At 64.0% G+C, this 15,826-nt stretch overlaps 1 protein-coding gene across 5 annotated transcripts; it reads left to right on the top strand.

The window, feature by feature from the left end:
- Positions 1–1,593: 1,593 nt before the first annotated feature.
- Positions 1,594–12,593, top strand: arap3 (ArfGAP with RhoGAP domain, ankyrin repeat and PH domain 3). Of its 5 annotated transcripts, none has more exons than XM_088430626.1 (35): positions 1,597–2,078; positions 4,055–4,204; positions 4,288–4,977; positions 5,053–5,093; positions 5,233–5,318; positions 5,383–5,444; positions 6,051–6,173; positions 6,290–6,359; positions 6,422–6,542; positions 6,614–6,798; positions 6,893–6,999; positions 7,060–7,259; positions 7,350–7,435; positions 7,504–7,686; positions 7,786–7,927; positions 8,243–8,347; positions 8,426–8,579; positions 8,648–8,750; positions 8,836–9,034; positions 9,103–9,166; positions 9,233–9,396; positions 9,463–9,675; positions 9,761–9,866; positions 9,930–10,077; positions 10,154–10,222; positions 10,296–10,370; positions 10,471–10,588; positions 10,664–10,792; positions 10,860–10,996; positions 11,092–11,174; positions 11,249–11,284; positions 11,357–11,420; positions 11,486–11,623; positions 11,954–11,992; positions 12,065–12,593. In XM_088430626.1, the coding sequence occupies exons 2-35, from the start codon at positions 4,143–4,145 to the stop codon at positions 12,383–12,385; spliced, it is 4,623 nt and encodes a 1,540-aa protein (XP_088286752.1). In that variant the 5' UTR covers positions 1,597–2,078; positions 4,055–4,142; the 3' UTR covers positions 12,386–12,593. The 5 variants fall into 5 exon arrangements, with proteins under 5 accessions (XP_088286755.1, XP_088286752.1, XP_088286751.1 ...); XM_088430625.1 differs by having other exon boundaries at positions 1,597–2,083; XM_088430627.1 differs by lacking the exons at positions 1,597–2,078; positions 4,055–4,204 and having other exon boundaries at positions 4,868–4,977; positions 5,233–5,313.
- Positions 12,594–15,826: the final 3,233 nt, after the last annotated feature.

Here is a 15,826-nt window from a genome sequence, read left to right as displayed (position 1 = left end):
AGCGAGGGATCCGGCTCAAAGTCTCCCTCTCCTCGTCGGATCCGGTTCTGGATCGGAGGCGAACCGAGGGATCGGAAACGGGGCTTTTTTGGGGGTTGTCTCCGCCCGCGGCGCCGTCGACCGCGAAACGGGTGGCGCGCGCAGGTACCGTCTGGAGACGGGCGCCTTTACGTGCACCTTGGCACGCGGCGGCTGATCCCGGTCCGCGTGACGACGGCCTCGCCTCGCCCCGGCCCGGCCCGGCCCGCTCAACGGCAAAGCCGCTCCTCCTTTTTTCAGACAAATCCGGCACCTCCCGGAGGGTAAGAAAGCTCCTCCCTCACGGATGGGCGACGGGCCCGGCTTGGGCAAACAGAAGCCGGCACGTGGGTCGACCGATTGGGCCTCCCGACACTTGAGAAAAAAAGAAAGCGCGTCGGCCGCGCGCTGCGGCCGTCACCAGCCCCGTCTGAGTTTGGGCTTTTCGCTCGGAACCTCGGCTCCTCGGGCCTCGTCGGGCTCGCCGGGCCTCCTTGGTATGGAGCGATATGAGAAAAAGGCCAGTTGCTGAAGTTGTCGTCTAAAGTTCCCGAGCGCCCTCGCGTATCGCGGGATTCGGGCTCGGCGGCCGGCGCCCGGTTCGGGTTCTGTCCGTGAGCGGCGGAGCGGAGCGGGCGGGCTTCCGAGCTTCTGGACCCGCAGCGGAGGACGGCGCGACAGAAGAGAGGCGAGCGCCTCGCGCGTGGCTTCGTTACGGTTCGCCCGCTTGCTCTATCGGGCCTTCCGAATCGCCCTTGGGCGCGTTCCGAGGCGGGAGGGCTCCTTCGTGTCGGCGATTGCCCGGCAAGCGCGAGAGGGCGTGGCCCGAGACGGCGTGGCCCGAGACGGCGGCCGTAGGCGCGTCGCCGAAAGGAGAACTTGGCTTCGGACCGGCGGGCCACAAACGGAAGGTTTCGCTCATTAAAGACAAGGAATATGGAGAAAACGTTTGCTCGAATCGAAAACGAAGAAAAGCCTTTTTCCGGCCGATGGGAACGGGGTCGAAGGGATAACCCGGACGCGGTCGCCTCGGCCCGGATGGAATTGGACCCTTTACGGACGCAAACACGGTACCGTGAACCAAAGCGAACCCTAACCGGCCGAGGTCAGTCGTCGCGCGGTTACGGCTTCGCTCAAACGAAATAGAGCGCGATGAATGTCAGAAAGCCAAACGGAGAAGAAGAACAGTTAGTAGCCATTACGGTCATGTGACCAGCACGTGACTTGCAGTGACCGTCCATTTGTCCGGCGCGTGCGCGGGGAGAGGTTGGACATTGCGATTCGGAAGGACGGCCCCGTCTGTTTTTTCCCTTCGCGGCTTAGGGTGGCACTATTTTTCATGGCGCGTGTTCTTCCCCAAACCGCGAGAAGGCGGTGGAAGCCGAAAAATGACGTCACGTCAACAGGCTGGAGCGGCGCTTCCTGCCTTTGTTTTGATGTCCGCCTCCGTATTGTCTCAGAGGCTTCCTGTTTCCTGTCCGCTGGCTCCTGATTGTCTTTGGGCGGAAAACGAAGGAGAGGAGCGGAAAGCCCCCCCCCCCCCCCCCCCCCCCCCCCCCCCCCCCACACACACACACACACACGCACACACACCCGTTCGACCCCGCCTTGACGAGACAAGGGAAGGCCACATCGACATGTTGATTTCCAAGCGCCGTTCCCCCTCCAACAAATAACAAAGTTGTATTGGGTTAAGGTTTATTTTCGTATTCCGTAAAGATGCACGTCCGAGAAGCAGGCTGATGTCAAATAGACATTTATACGATCTTTGGTTTCGTGCCCTCTCGGGTATTTCAGCGGCCTACGAACGATTGGATTGAATCTTGCGGCGGTGTCCAACAGGAAGTCGGCAATCGCGTCCACGTTTTATTTTGAAAGGCGGAGAGCCGGAAGTAGCGCGCGCGTCGCTCTTCTGCGCCTTTGCGTTGGGGTCGAGGGGCGTGTTGAAAACGCCCGCGAGCCAGCAGAATTCGCTCATCTCTCCCGAGTGTCAGAACCAGCCGAGCGGTTCTGGACAAACAAGCCAACCGAATCGGGGAAGAGGAGCGGCGCTGGCACCAGTTAAGTGAGTGGCCGCTGCGGGTCAAGTGGCGCGAGTCGTGCTTCGGTTCGGGTCTTTCGGGACTTTTGCGCCGCGTGCGAGCCCAACCGGAAACGCAGAGTTTGTCGTCGACCCGTTCGACTCGTCTGACGGGATCCCCCGCTTGTACTGGTTTCGCGGGTCCGACCGCTTCGACGAGTTCCACCGGTCCGACCGCTTCCGCTTGTTCTGCGGCTTTTCCCGGTCGTACAGGTTCTCGCTCTTGTGCGATTCGTTTTTTAATCGGCTGTGACCAGGTGCGGTCGGTCCGGGTGGAAAATGTCACTCAAGCCCGCCCGCCCGCCCGCCCGCCTTGGCCCAAATGGGAGCAACCTGCAACTCAACGCTACTTCGTAGCCGAATGCACTCGGGATCCGTCCGTCCCGGGTTGCACGTCGATGCCCATGGTTGTGGTGCGGTGAAATAGTGAACAGGTTCTACCGATCGGGCTCTTCGTGCGCTCACAGGTTCTACCGATCGGGCTCTTCGTGCGCTCACAGGTTCTACCGATCGGGCTCTTCGTGCGGCAAGGAGCGCATCGATACGCGCGCGGGACATTGGAAATCGCACGGAGTGATCGTTTCGCGTGTCCGGCGCTAGAGGGCGCCAGCGCGCGCGCGCATCCCACTTGGGCAATCTTCTGTCCGGTGAGCCGCTCGCCCGCCAGCGCGTCGGAGGCCGTCGGGCGCCTCTGCTTTGCTCCGCCGGCAAATGAATCATGCTCCCGTTGGCCCGAAAACGGCGGACGAGGAACCGAAAACCTCGCTTTTTGTTTGCGTGCGCGAGCGTTTGTGCGCGCAAAGGAAAAGAAGGTGTTGGCTTCCTTCCGTTCTTCTTTTAGGACTTGCCACCATTCCTTCCTGGCAGGAACGCGCGCGCAAAGCGCAAGAGGATGCGGCTTCCTCTTGAAAACTTCCCGTTGCCACATCACGCCCGCCCGCTGGCCGCCTCCTCTTGGACTCGTTTTTCCTCGGGTCGACGTCGTCGCGGCCCGCAGGCGCGTAATTGCGACGTGGCGGGACATTTTAGCGGGAAGGCTCCACCTTCAGATTCGGGCCTCGGGCGCTTCGGCCCGCGCCGTTGTCTTTATCCGGCGGACAAACATTTTCAGCAGAGGCGCACGTAGCGAGTCGGCGCGCGTTGCCTTCCCGCCCCCCCCGACGGCGCGGGCCGTCGCGCTTGGCGGCGTCGGTCGGGCGCGGTCGCCCGAACGAGGCCGGGACGTTCCGCCCGGCCCGACCGGGGCGTCGGAAGGGAACACGGGCGCTTTTGTCCCCCGGCCTTTCCCGGAGAGGGCCGAGGTCAAGCCGGCTAACAACGCCTCGCTTGTGCGCGCGCCACAATAGCCGTCTTGTGTTAGCCGGGATGATGTCATCATCCGTCGCAGTCTATGCGGCCTTCATCAAACGGAAGCAAGGAAAAAAAACGCAATTAGGCCAGTGGTACCCGAACTTTTCGGGCACCCCCCGACACATGCGCACGGTCCTTCAAACGAGACGCTTAGCTTAGCTTAGCTTAGCTCAGCTTAGCTTGCGATCCCCTGGGAATGAAAACAAAAGCAAGTGCGTGAGGCAGTTGCAAGTTGTCAAACTTGCATAATGAATTGTTGCCCCCCCAGTTTGAAAAGCGGCGCTCAGGCCTTTAAAGAACGCGTTCATCACGGGCGCACGTACTGTACACGCTGCTACGCTTACACGCTGGCAATATGTTGTTGAGCATGTCCAGCTATGCTGACACCTTGCGGACATGTCGGGCGGGCGGGCGGGCGGGCGGGCGGGCGATCCGCGCCGCGCTACCGCCTCACGCGCGTGCTTTGCTCACCTCGCGCTACGTGTTAGCAAGGCTTCTCGCCACGCTATCCTGTTAGCAACGCGAACACGACGCAAGCGTTTCCTCGTACTCTCCTTCGCGGTTTGACGCCCGGTGCTGCGTCTTTACGCTCTGTTCCCGTGCTAGTCCGAGGCGAGCGCCGCGGCGTTGAAATGGCGAGGTGTCACGCGGAGCCCGGAAAGGGTGGCCGCTGACGGCGCCGGCAGCGCTCGCGATGGCTGCGCCGGACGCCGACACGGCGGTGGAAACGCTTCTGGCCGCCATCCACCTGGAGAGGTCCGAGATCGATCGGCGCCGCGGCCAAGACGGGCGCCCTTTCACAACCCTTCACGCGGCCGGTCCCGTCTGGTTCGGCGCAGGTACCAGGTCTCCTTTCAGAGGGCCGGCCTCCTGTCGGCCGCCGACGTCGTCCACTTGGATCACGACGCGCTGGTCAGCCTGGGGATCGCGGCCACCGGACATCGCAAGCGGATCCTTAGGCTTTTGTCGTCCGTCCAGAGGCGGCCGGCCCAGGGGGCCGTTCGGAGAGCGCCGGCAGAACGCCGCCATTCTGTCACGGAGCTGCCGCCGTCGTCCTCGCCGCCGCCACCGCCGCCGCCATTTCCCCGCGGCTCGGTAGTGTTGAGGCACTGCTCGGCCCCGGACCTGGCCGCCGCGCCGAAGCCGGTTCCCAGACCCAGAACCGTCTTCAACCGGCGGCGCACGGCGCCGGTCCACTTTGTCCCCCCCGCGCCCGACGCGGTCCCGCCGTCGCACAGGAGGCTGTCCCAGGAGTCGGTCCGCTTCTCACTTTTAGATGGCGTCGACTCGCCCGGCGGCGGCCGGGAAGCTTCCTCGCCGCCCGTCCCCCCGAGGGTCGGCCGTCAGGTCCCGCTCGCCGCGCGAGCGCACCGCGACCCGGCGCTTTGCGCGTCACCTTCCTCTGCCGGTTGCCGCCATGACGGCTCCGGCGGGATGGAGATGATCTCCAACGACATCTACTGGGGTACTGCCGCGTCCGCCCCCCCGCCGCCGCCGCGACAAGCGGCCGACGGGAACCCGAGGAACAGGTTTGAACGACCGCCCCGTCCATCCGCTCATCCGTCCGACGGCGATAACGGATTCCCTTTGGGTCCCGCCGGCAGCGGCGGCGCTTCGAGCAACGATTCGTCAGGCTCGGCCAGAGGTGAGCGCGGCCGCGCCCCGCCCCGCTTCGGGCCCGGCGTCATCCCGCCGCGTCGCGGCGTCACGGGCGCGAAGTCGGAAGCCTCCCGGACGGGAGTGAGACACGGTCACGACTTTCGGCTCCCCGGTTGTGTTCGCAGATGAGCCGGTTGAACCCGACGACGACATCGGCCCCTACTGTGAGACCCTCTTCCAAAGGGGCGGAGCCGACTCGCTCGCCAGTAAGGTGAGATCGCCCGGCCGCCAAGTTCACGTCGCGCATCTCTCCTTTTGCTCCTTTTCTCTCTCAGTTTGCCGCCGGACGAGACGGAGAACCCGCTCGGCGGGAAGGCCGGTGCGCCGAGGATCACGGGTGAGCCGCGTTCGGTGTGTCGCTCGAGCGCCACGCGACGTCACGGGCTGCCGTCGGGGGGACGCGTCGAGCGCCGCCGGCAAAGGGTTGCTCGTCGGTCGCTCGGCGGAAAGGAAACGGAGCCGGGGCGGCGCGGCGACAGCCGAACCCGTACCGAGGCTCCGATGAAGCGCTTGCGCGTTGCGCTTTGCGAGGCTAGGTTTGCGTGGCATCAAAAAAACGGAGACAGTAGATGGAAAGTAGAAAAAGTCCGGAGGCGAGGAAAGCGGCCCGCCACCGGGCCGGTAGAGTCCCTCCCTCGGCTCCGTCGCCCACGTGCGGCCGGCTCGCAAAGGGAGAAGCCGCGCGCCTCGCCGAGTCCGCCCCAAAGACCAAAGAGGCTAGCGCCGAATAAAATGTCCGCTTTGGACCGCGCTCAAGGGGACGGCACGCATCTTCGAAGAAACGAGTCCGGAGCGGGAAGAGAAAACCAAGCCAAGCGGCGCAACGCAAGCGGAAAGCAGAAAAGCACCCGCTTCCGTGACCGCGTCCGTCGGCTAGGGCGGGGGCGTCCAGCGAGGGCATGACGCAGTTGTCTGAGCGCGCTTCGGACGGTCCCGTTTGCAGCGGCGCGCCGCTTCCGGACGGCGAGGAGGAGCAGACCATCTCGCCGTACGCCAGCTTCACCTCCCTGGACGACAGGGCCGCGCCCATCATCAGCGGATGGCTGGACAAGCTGTCGCCGCAGGGGTACGTTTGCCTCATGCGGTCGGAGCTCATTCAATGCTCAGGCCCCAAAGTTCAGCGCACGACCTTGTTGCCTCGACGCGCGTGAACGCCGACGTGCAGTTTGTGCTTTCTTATAGGAACTACGTTTTCCAGAAGCGCTTTGTCAAGTTTGACGGGAGAAACCTCATGTATTTTGGAAACGAAAAAGTGAGCTCGGAGTCCGCGCTCGAGCGTCTTCGGCTTTGCGCTCATCGTCGTCTCTCTTGCAGGACGCGTACCCTAAAGGGGTCGTCCCATTGGCTGCCATCCAGATGGCCCGCCCCTCCAAAGACAACAAATTTGAAGTTGTCACCGGTCAGCGGGTCTTCGTTTTTAAGGCGGATAGCGAAGGTACGCGTGCACGCAGGCGGCGCTCGGGGCAAAAGCCGTCCGTTGCTGACGCCGGACCTCGCGCGTCTCAGTGTTAAGGCGGCGCTGGGTGTCTACGCTGCAGGACCACGTCCGAGACCAGCTGGCGCTGGGGCGGCGCTGGTTGGGTCCCGGGCCCCACTGTCAGAAACACGGTTTCCTGGAGCTGAAAGGAACCAAGTCCAAAGTTTACGTCGCCATCAACGCGGAGCAGATTTGGCTCCACAAAAGCCAACAGGTGACATTGGACCGACGCGTCCGGGCTTAGCTCCCGGCCCGCGCCTAACCCGGCCGCGGTCCCGCGCGACTCGTCTTTTCCCGGACGCGTGCAGTGTTTCCGTACGGGGATCGGCATCGCGGCGATCGAGGCCCGCGGGGCCACCATCCGCGACGGGAAACACAAGAGTTTCGACCTGATCACCCCCTACAGAACCTTCAGGTACCACTCGGCCCGCCCCTCCCGCCGCGGCCGCCGCTCACCGTCCCGCCGCCTCTCCAGCTTCACGGCCGACTCTGAGCGCGAGAAGCGGGACTGGACGGAGGCGCTGCAGGAGGCCATCGCCGAGACCCTGTCGGATTACGAGGTGGCCGAGAAGATCTGGTCCAACCGCTCCAACCGCATTTGCGCCGACTGCCGGGCCGTCAACCCCGACTGGGCTTCCATCAACCTGTGCGTGGTCATCTGCAAGAACTGCGCCGGTACGCCCGCGGGAGCGGAGGCACGCCGTGCCGCGCCGCGCCGCGTCGCGTCGGACTTTCCCGGTGAGCTCATGGAATTGCTAAGCGCAGGTCAGCACAGAAGCCTGGGCACCATGGTTTCCAAAGTCCAGAGTCTGAAACTGGACACCAGCGTGTGGAGCAACCAGATCGTGCAGGTGAGAGCCGACGGAGCTTCGAGGCTCCGGGCTCTCTGACGACTCTCGCTTTGCTTTCCCGTCGGAAGCTCTTCATCATGCTGGGCAACGACCGCGCCAACGAGTTTTGGGCGGCCCGCTTGTCCCAGTCGGACGAGCTGGATTGCGACGCGTCGCCCGGTCGGCGGCGGGAGTTCATCCGTCAAAAGTACGGGGAGGGACGCTTCCGACTGGAGCATCCGGCCTTCGCCGGCCAGGAACAGCTACTCAAGGTGCGCGGGCCCACAAGGGCGGGCGTACCCGAGCGGGGGCTCGAGCCCCGTCACCGAGTGCCAACGCTTCCGTTTGCGTCGCTTCGCTTGTGACCGCAGGTCTTGTGTTCCGCCGTCTCGGAGCAAACGCTCCTCAAAACTGTCACCGCCATCTTTGCCGAGGCCCGGACCGATCGCCTGGCCGTCGCCGCTCCCGGACGACGGCCGAGCGGGGACGCACCGGACCGGTACCCGGCCTCGGGTCAGAACCGCCGCTATCGCTCTTTCGCGCGTCCCGCTACTGCAGTACGGATGTCGGCCGATCGCGTGGCTGCGTCGCGAGTGAGGCGGGAGGCTTCGGCCTTCCGGCGTCCGCTTTGCGCCCCGCCTCGCTCCACCTCTCACCAAGCGGAGCTGCACGTTTGCCTAGTTTGTGCGGACGTTCGCTTGTCCGTGCATCTTTTCCGTTGGCCGCGACCGCCGCAAGGTGTCTTTCTCCAGGGCCGGGTTCCACGACGGTTACCGAGGACCGGCGTCGTAAACGCGCAATTGAACTTGCTGTGATCCGTTCCCGCAGATCCCGACGTCTACGACGAAATCATGAAGACGGTTCTTCATTCGGGCTACCTCTTCAAGTCCCTCTGCACCAGCCGAGGGACGCCGTCCCGCCGATCTCGAGAAGGTCGGGCTCGGCGTCCCGGGTTAGGGTTACGCCGTTTCTCCGCGTCCGCTCGACTCCCTTCCCTCTTGACCGCCGCAGACTTCCAGAAGTTCTGGTGCTCGGTGGATCGCTCGCTGCTCTTCTACCAGTCGGAGCGATCGGCCGAGGCCTGCATGGAGATCAGCCTGAAGGACGTGGCGTGTTTGGGAGCGGTCCGACCCGAGTCGTCCGGCGCCGACGGCTTTGCCGACAGGTATGGCGGGGGCCGGCCGAGCGCCGCCGAGCACGATCCGTCGGGACCGCCTGTTTTTCCCCGCTCAGGTTCCGCTACACCTTCGACGTGTATTTGACCTCGGACAAAGTCTATCAGTTCGGCGTGGAGACGGCCGAGGCCCTGCACGCCTGGACCAGCGCCGTCGGCAAGGTGCGGTGTTTTTCACTGCCGGATGGCGTCCCGCTTCGGTCGTCGGACGCGTTAGCCTGCCCTTTTCAACCGGATCGCCCTCCAGGCCGCGACGCCGCTCAGCTGTCACTGCCTGCTGACTCGGGAGTTTGAGCGCGTCGGGCGCCTGCGCTACCGAGCCATGTTGGACCCGCAGCAGTGGAAGGAAGCCTACTTTGTCCTGCAGAAATCCAACCTCTTTATCTGCCCGCAAAACGACGGCGCCGCCGAGGACATCATCAATCTGAGGCGTCTCCAGGAGCTGAGTCGGTGTCCGTCGGAGGGAAGTCTTCCGGTGGGCGCGTCCTGTCTGACCCTACTCTTCATTTTGAAGGCGTGGCTTGGGAAGGCCAGAACCAAGAGAAGAAAGAAATTCTGGTTTTGGTGGAGAAGGGAAGGTGAGCGGACCCGGGCCCCAGCCGCCCGCTCCCTCCGCCGCTCTTCTAACGTTGCCGCCGCGTCAGGACCTTCCACCTGCGGGGCGTCGGGCGCAGCGACTTCGGCTCGTGGTATGCCGACATCCGGCGGGCCGGCGGCGGGACGGGGGACGCCCTGCGGGAGCAGCAGATGAGCAGGAACGACATCCCCATTATTGTGGACAGCTGCATCGCCTTCATCACGCAGTACGGTGAGCTCCGCCGAGCGGCGGGTCCCGGCCCGTCGCTTCCCGACTCCTCCGAGCCCCCCGCCGCAGGCCTGGGCCACGAGGGCGTCTATCGCAAGAACGGAGCCAAGTCCCGAATCAAAGTCCTCATGGAGGAGTTCCGCAAAGACGCTCGCAACGTCAAGCTCCGGATCGGGGACCACTTCATCGAGGACGTTACGGACGTCCTCAAGCGCTTCTTCCGGGAAATCCCCGACCCCGTCTTCATGGCTGACCTGCACCCGCTGTGGCGGGAGGCCGCCGGTGAGCGCGCGTGCCGCCCGCCCGCCCACCCGCCGGGCCCGGCGCGGGCTCGCGCGCAAACGCCTCCCTCCCTTTCTCCCCTCAGAAATCCGGCCCAAGGCTCCCAGGTTAGACCGCTACAAGGAGATCATCCGGACTCTTCCGCGGGTCAACAGGATGACTCTGGCCGCGCTGGTGAGCCACCTCTACAGGTGAGCTCCGGTCGGCCCCCGTCCCCTCGCTTCCGCCCGCTCACCGGCCGCCGCTCCCGTCAGGGTCCAGAAATGCGCGGACCTGAACCAGATGTGCACCAAGAACCTGTCGCTGCTCTTCGCTCCCAGCCTCTTCCAAACGGACGGCAAAGGAGAGCACGAAGTCAAGATCGTGGAAGATCTCATTGACAACTACTTGTACGTTTTTGACGTGAGTACGCCTTTGCAGGACGCCTCCCCGGATTCCGTGACGGGGGCTCCTCCGCTGACCCCGGCTCCCCTCCCAGATCGACGAAGAGCACCAGAATCAGATGGAGCTGGAGATCAGTCTCATCACCTCATGGAAGGACACTCAAGTAATGGCTCGGCGGGGTGGGCGGGCTCGGTCTTGAAGCGGTAGGTGTCAGCGTCCCGCTCGCGTGCGTTCAGTTGTCTCAGGCGGGGGATCTGATCATCGAGGTCTACCTAGAGGCGAAGACGCCCGACACCTGCGTCACCCTTAAGGTACCCACCGCGCGCACTAGCGTTGGAAAGAGGTGCGCCGCGGTGACCACGGTAACGGTCTGTCGCCCCGCTTTTGCCCCCCCCCCCCCCGCCCCGCCAGGTGTCGCCCAGCATGTGCGCAGAGGAGCTGACCAATCAGGTTCTCTACATGAGGAACGTTCCCCCTGGCGACAAAGATGTCTGGATGACCTTTGAGGTCATCGAGGACGGGCAGCTGGGTGCGTATGTGCCCGCTCGAGCGCGCGCGCGCGCGCGCACGGGCGCTCGGCTCTGAGGCGCGTCCGCGTCCGCAGAGCGTCCGTTGCATCCCAAGGAGAAGGTGCTGGAGCAGGCGCTGCAGTGGTGCGAGATGGCCGACCCCAGCTGCGCCTACCTGGTGGTGAAGAGGGTCCCTAAAGGCGACGGCGTGGACATCCTCACCTGTAGGTCCGGCTCGTGCGCGGACGCGACGCGGCGCTGCGCGGCGCTGACCGGGCACCTGACCTTTAGCCTACAAGAGCGACCTGAGCAAGGTGGGTGTGCTGAGGTGTCGGGAGGAGCCCCCCAAACTGCTTCAGGGGACCAAATTCCAAGAGAGGAGCTTCCAGATCAAGAAGAACAAGCTGGTGCTGCTCAAAGACAAGAAGGTAGCGAGCCGAGCCGAGCCGAGCCGAGCCGAGCCGAGCCGGCGGGTGTCTTTGGGGCGAGGCCCGCCATCGCGCCGCTTCTTTTTGGCCTTCAGAGCTTCAAAGCGGAGAAGGAGTGGCCGCTAAAGAGCATGAAGGTCTACATGGGGGTGCGCAGGAAACTCAAAGCGCCGACCAGGTGTCGCACACGCAAGCGCGCGCAGGCGCACCGTCCGTCCGCCCGCCGGGCTAACGAGTAAATTCCGCTCGTAGGTGGGGCTTGACCGCGGTGTCTCACAAGCACCAGCTGTAAGTGCCGCGGACCGGACGCGGCTTTGTCCGGCCGGATCGGGACCGCTCAACATGCGCGCGCGCCCGCAGGTTCCTGTGCTGCCCCAGTGAGGCCGAGCTGTGGGAGTGGCTGAGCAGCTTCCTCAAGGCTCAGGTGGGCGTTTGGCGCCGGCGCCTCCGAGCCGGCCCCCCTCTGACCTCGCCGCCTCGGTCGGGCAGAACGACGAGCCGGGGCCCCCCGTCCTCCGCCGCCACTCCTCGTCCGACATCGCCAAGCAGAAGTTCGGCACCATGCCGCTGGTGCCCATCCGAGGGGACGACAGCAACCGCGGCATGCTGTCGGCCAATCAGACGCTGGTAAGCGCTTTTCCTCCCGCCCCCGAGATGGCCGCTCGCGACGACGGGACCGTACGCGGACGAGCGCGGGGAGCCTCGGCCCCCTCTCCGAGGGGAGGCTCGCGTCCCGGTTTCCGTTTGGATGGCAAAGCCGGTCGGGGCGCGCCGCGACCGCTTGGCAGGCTCGTTCCTGCGACCTCACGCTACCGCGCGCGACACGGCGGAGCCGCAGGCGCCGAGTAGCCAAACGCGCGTCCGCTCGCGTACGCTTCCGGCGTACATAATTGAATAACGACGGGCTTTCTCCGCGCGCAGCACTCGGACTTGAGCGCGTCCTTTTCCTCCCCGCAGAGGAAGCTTCACGATCGCAGGACGCTCTCCATGTACTTTGTGAGTCTTCCCGGCGGCGGCGGCGGCGGCGGCGGCCCGGGCGCGCTGACCGAGGTGCGCTTGCGCCCGCAGCCCATGAAGGTAAACCGGGACGGCGGCGAGGAGCGCTCCGAGTCGCCGGAGCCGCTCTACGAGGAGGTGGGCGACTTTGGACTGCAGGTGCTCAAATCCCTGGAGAGCAGCTTCCTGTCCACCGGCGGCCACGCGCCCGAGGCCCGCCCGCTCCCCCCCCCTCACCGGGCCGCCGAGGCGCGCCCTCCGCCGAGGCCTCGGGCCGGCTGCACGCCCTCTCAGGAGCTCCTGCTGCGCGAAATGAGCTCGGCGTTCGCCAGGAAGGCGGAGCCGGAGGAAAGGGAAGAGCCTCGACCGCCGCTCGTCCGCTCCTTCGACTGATGGCGGACAGGTCGCATCCGCTTGCGATGACGCGTCGCGGCCCGCGGGGGACACCGCTTCCCTCTTCGTCCGCTCCGTCCCCCGAATGCGGCGCGTGAGGCGAGCCGATGCGCGCGCGCACACTCGAACGCGCGCGCTTTTCGCGCGAGAGACGGACGGACGCGCGCGCGCGCGCTCGTCCCGAATAAAAATCGGGGTATCTCGCTCACGCGCAAGTTGTCTTTTGGCTGCTTCGAATGCACCGCCTGCTCGTCGCGGCGACGTCCTCGATTGACCGGTGACGGCTCGAAAGCTGTCGTCGTTCGATGGCTCGGAGCGAGACTTTGCGATGCTCGCGGCGAGCGACCGACGTCAGAAATCCGAGAGCCCGAGAAGAATTGGGCTCTCGTACTCGGGCTCTAGTTGTCCTTTGGTCGCTTTGGGTAGTTCGCCCGGTTGTCATGGCGACGGTCATCAATTCCTCAAGGGAGGCTTAAAGGGACGCTGTGTCAGATTCGCAGCTTTTTTCCTTCAAAAGGAAGAAGTGATGATAACTTTCAAAAACTTGTGTTGTCGACCACCGACGGCACGTCTTAAATATAACGCGCCTTTGTCTACTTCTTCTGACAAGTTATTACATGGGGTTGGCCGCGGCGTCCCGGCTACGGACAACGGTGAATGCGGCACCTCCTGCTGTCCGTCGTGGAAAAGTGTCAAATCTTACGCGGCGTCCCTTTGAATGTGAAAGGGAAGGACACTTTTGAAGTGGAAAAGACGGAGTCGTTTGAAGGCTTCCATCCGCCGGCTTCCGCGGTCACAGTGAGCAGCAGGTGGCAGCACGTGAGCTTGTCAGCCCCGAGCCGTCAGGCTCCCTCCCTCTCCTGACTTAGCCCGAGAGAAGGCCCTTCGTCTTTTGCGCCGGTTCTCAAAAGCGCGGCGTTTTGTTTTTGAACGAAACCGGCGCAAAGCATCATTCGTTGCGCGGATTAAAGAAACTACTTCAAACGGTCAGATCTGTTCAAATTCGGCGTTTTTGTCCTAACTCTCGAGGCTAGGCCGCGTAATATCATCTTTCTGTATTTCGGGCTCGGCTGCCGAAAAATTGCATCGCCGTTGGCGATGCGCGGCCAAAAAAAGACCAAAATCCTCCAAAACTCAAAAGAAAAACAGAGTGGGATTGCTACTAACTAAATAACGCCTGTTCGAATCTTCCGTGGGCGCCGAAGGGCTTTCTCCAACCCCCCACCTCCCCGGCGGAGGAGCGCCGCTCTACAGGGTCTTGTGTGGAGGTGCGCAGGGACTTCCTGCTGTCCGGGCGAGTCCCCGCTTAATTGGAGTCAATGGCAAAGGGCAAGAGGGGTCACCGGGTACCAGGTCACGCCGTACCGGTCGGACACCTGGCTCAAGGCACAAAAGCAGGCTCTCAAAACGAAAACTGAAACCACTCAAGTCTGTCACTAAGTGACTAAATGCCCTCGGGCCCTTTCCTTCTTCTCCATCCATATTGGCGTGGCTTTTATCTCTCCTATCTCGCTCACTTACTATACGATCCACCCAGTCCGTCTCCAGTCCTGTTGACTTTCTTTGAGCGCGGGACCTTCTTAAGAAGCTGGACGCGCACACGCTCTCCCAAAGAGAGTTGACCTTGGTTTCTCACGCCAGGTCTCTCCACCCGTGCGCGTGCGCGGGCGCGGGCGCGCGCGCGCGCGGAGGGGTCGAGGGCTTCCTCGCATTAAACCCGTCATTGTGCTCTTCTATACGGTGACCTCTGACCTGGGCTGAAGCTGTCGATTGTCCTCTTTTTCTTTTTCTTCTTCAACTTTGACTTCACTTTGCCAAACGTGTCCTCACATTCACACTCACACGCGGCTCTTTGTAGTGCGGACCTGGCTGGATGTCCGCATGCTCAAACGCGTCACGCGCGCACACACTTGTTACCGTCGCGTGCGTTAATTGCCCGTGTCGTCGTTCGTCTCCGTGCAGATGTCTCCCTCTTTAATTTGCGTAGAAAGCAACAATCGGCCCCATCTGGCCCTGTTTCGCTTGCCCCCCCCCCCCCGCCCCCCCACTAAATCTCCCGGCTAAGCGCGCGCACACACAGAGGCGGTCGCCATGCAGAACGGTGTGGGTGTCAGGGGATTGAAAGCCAATCAAAAAGCTATAGAAGAGTGCTTTGCCGCGCGCAGACACAATTGAGGGCCGACGGTCGGGGGGGGCCCCCCGCCGGCTCGGTGTTTGGGGGCCCGCGGCGTCCCGTCGGCAGACCAAAAGAAGCCCGGGAAAACGGGACAGCTGGGCGGAGGCCGGCGGCACGCAGGCGTGCGCTCACGTCAAAAGGTGGCCCGCGCCGGTCCTGCCTAAAAGTCCAAGCGCCGCTTTGCGAAGGCCCTCGTAAGCCCCGTATTCATGAGGGCCCGAGAAACGGCGGGCTCGGCTTCCCGATCCCGCCACGCGAGCGTCGGCGGAGAAGGCCTTTGCGGCCGGGGCGACGGGAGCCGAGGGTTTCTCTCCTCCGACGGCGCGGCGCGATCGAGTAGCGTTTCTTGCTGAAAAGCCGCAAACTCCCGGCCGCCGCTCGGTATCGGAAGTTCAAAGGTTGCGCCTCGGGGCCGCGAAAGGGTTCGTCAGTGAAAGGGGCGGAGCCGGCGTACGGGCGACCGCGGCTTTGTCGAAGTCGTCCCGGCGTTCGGGTCCTCGGGCGGCCCGACGAGGCCAAACGGCCAATCTGCCGCGCCCGTTTGCTTGGCCGCTTGACAAAGGTTAAGAGCGGTCCCCGACGGCCGCGCCCGTATCCGTCCGTTCGATCCGCGGCTCGGCCGGACCTTCCTCCGCCGCCTTCCGGGACGTGCCCCGGGAGCCAGGCCTTTCGCCACAGATGATAGTGGCGGGCGAGCTCATCGGAGGCGAGCCGGCGAGCCGTAAGCCGGTTTCGGCGGCGTGACCGCGCCGGACTCCGGGCCCCGGGCGCCTCGTGGGAGCGACCGCGAAGCTGTAAGTGTGCTTGCATTCGGCCTTTGGCGGGCGCTTGACGCGGCTTGCGTTCGTTTGCATGGGCCGCGCGCGTCGGTGAAAGGAGGTGAGCCAAGGAGGTGAGCCAAGGAGGCCGGAAATGGCCGGAAGTGAGCCCGCCCCTTCCGACGCCCCTACAATGGATGAAAGCGGCGCGCTCTTGTTCAGGTAGCTGCGGCGACCCGCGCCCCCCCCCCCCCCTTCGCCCCCGGCCCGCCCTCGACATAATCGGGGAACAAAAAAAGCAAAAATAGAGAAGCGAAGGAAAGGAAGGCGCCTCCGGTTACAGGTCTGGGCTTGGGCCACGCCCCCTTTCTCGCAATCTTTACTACAGCTCGCAGTTGCCTGAAAGCCGCGACAGTGAGGAAAAACGACGACGGAAAGATGGGCCCGGGTCAAAAGCAAACGGTGGCCCATTTGCTTTTGAGCACCCGAGGAACGGGCGCTCCGGGC

This window comes from Hippichthys cyanospilos, chromosome 13 (genome assembly GCF_059441005.1).
Source record: "Hippichthys cyanospilos isolate Australia breed blue-spotted pipefish chromosome 13, RoL_Hcya_1.0, whole genome shotgun sequence".
In the NCBI taxonomy this organism is placed as follows: domain Eukaryota; kingdom Metazoa; phylum Chordata; class Actinopteri; order Syngnathiformes; family Syngnathidae; genus Hippichthys; species Hippichthys cyanospilos.
Note: the sequence above shows the minus strand (reverse complement) of the source record. Positions and strands in the feature narration are given on the sequence as shown.

Coding starts and splice junctions, on each gene's coding strand:
- arap3 (XM_088430626.1), top strand. CDS start 4,143: ATGGCTGCGCCGGACGCCGACACGGCGGTGGAAACGCTTCTGGCCGCC. Junction 5,094..5,232: donor TTCGTCAGGCTCGGCCAGAG/GTGAGCGCGGCC, acceptor TTGTGTTCGCAG/ATGAGCCGGTTGAACCCGAC. Junction 9,035..9,102: donor GAGGCGTCTCCAGGAGCTGA/GTCGGTGTCCGT, acceptor TTCATTTTGAAG/GCGTGGCTTGGGAAGGCCAG.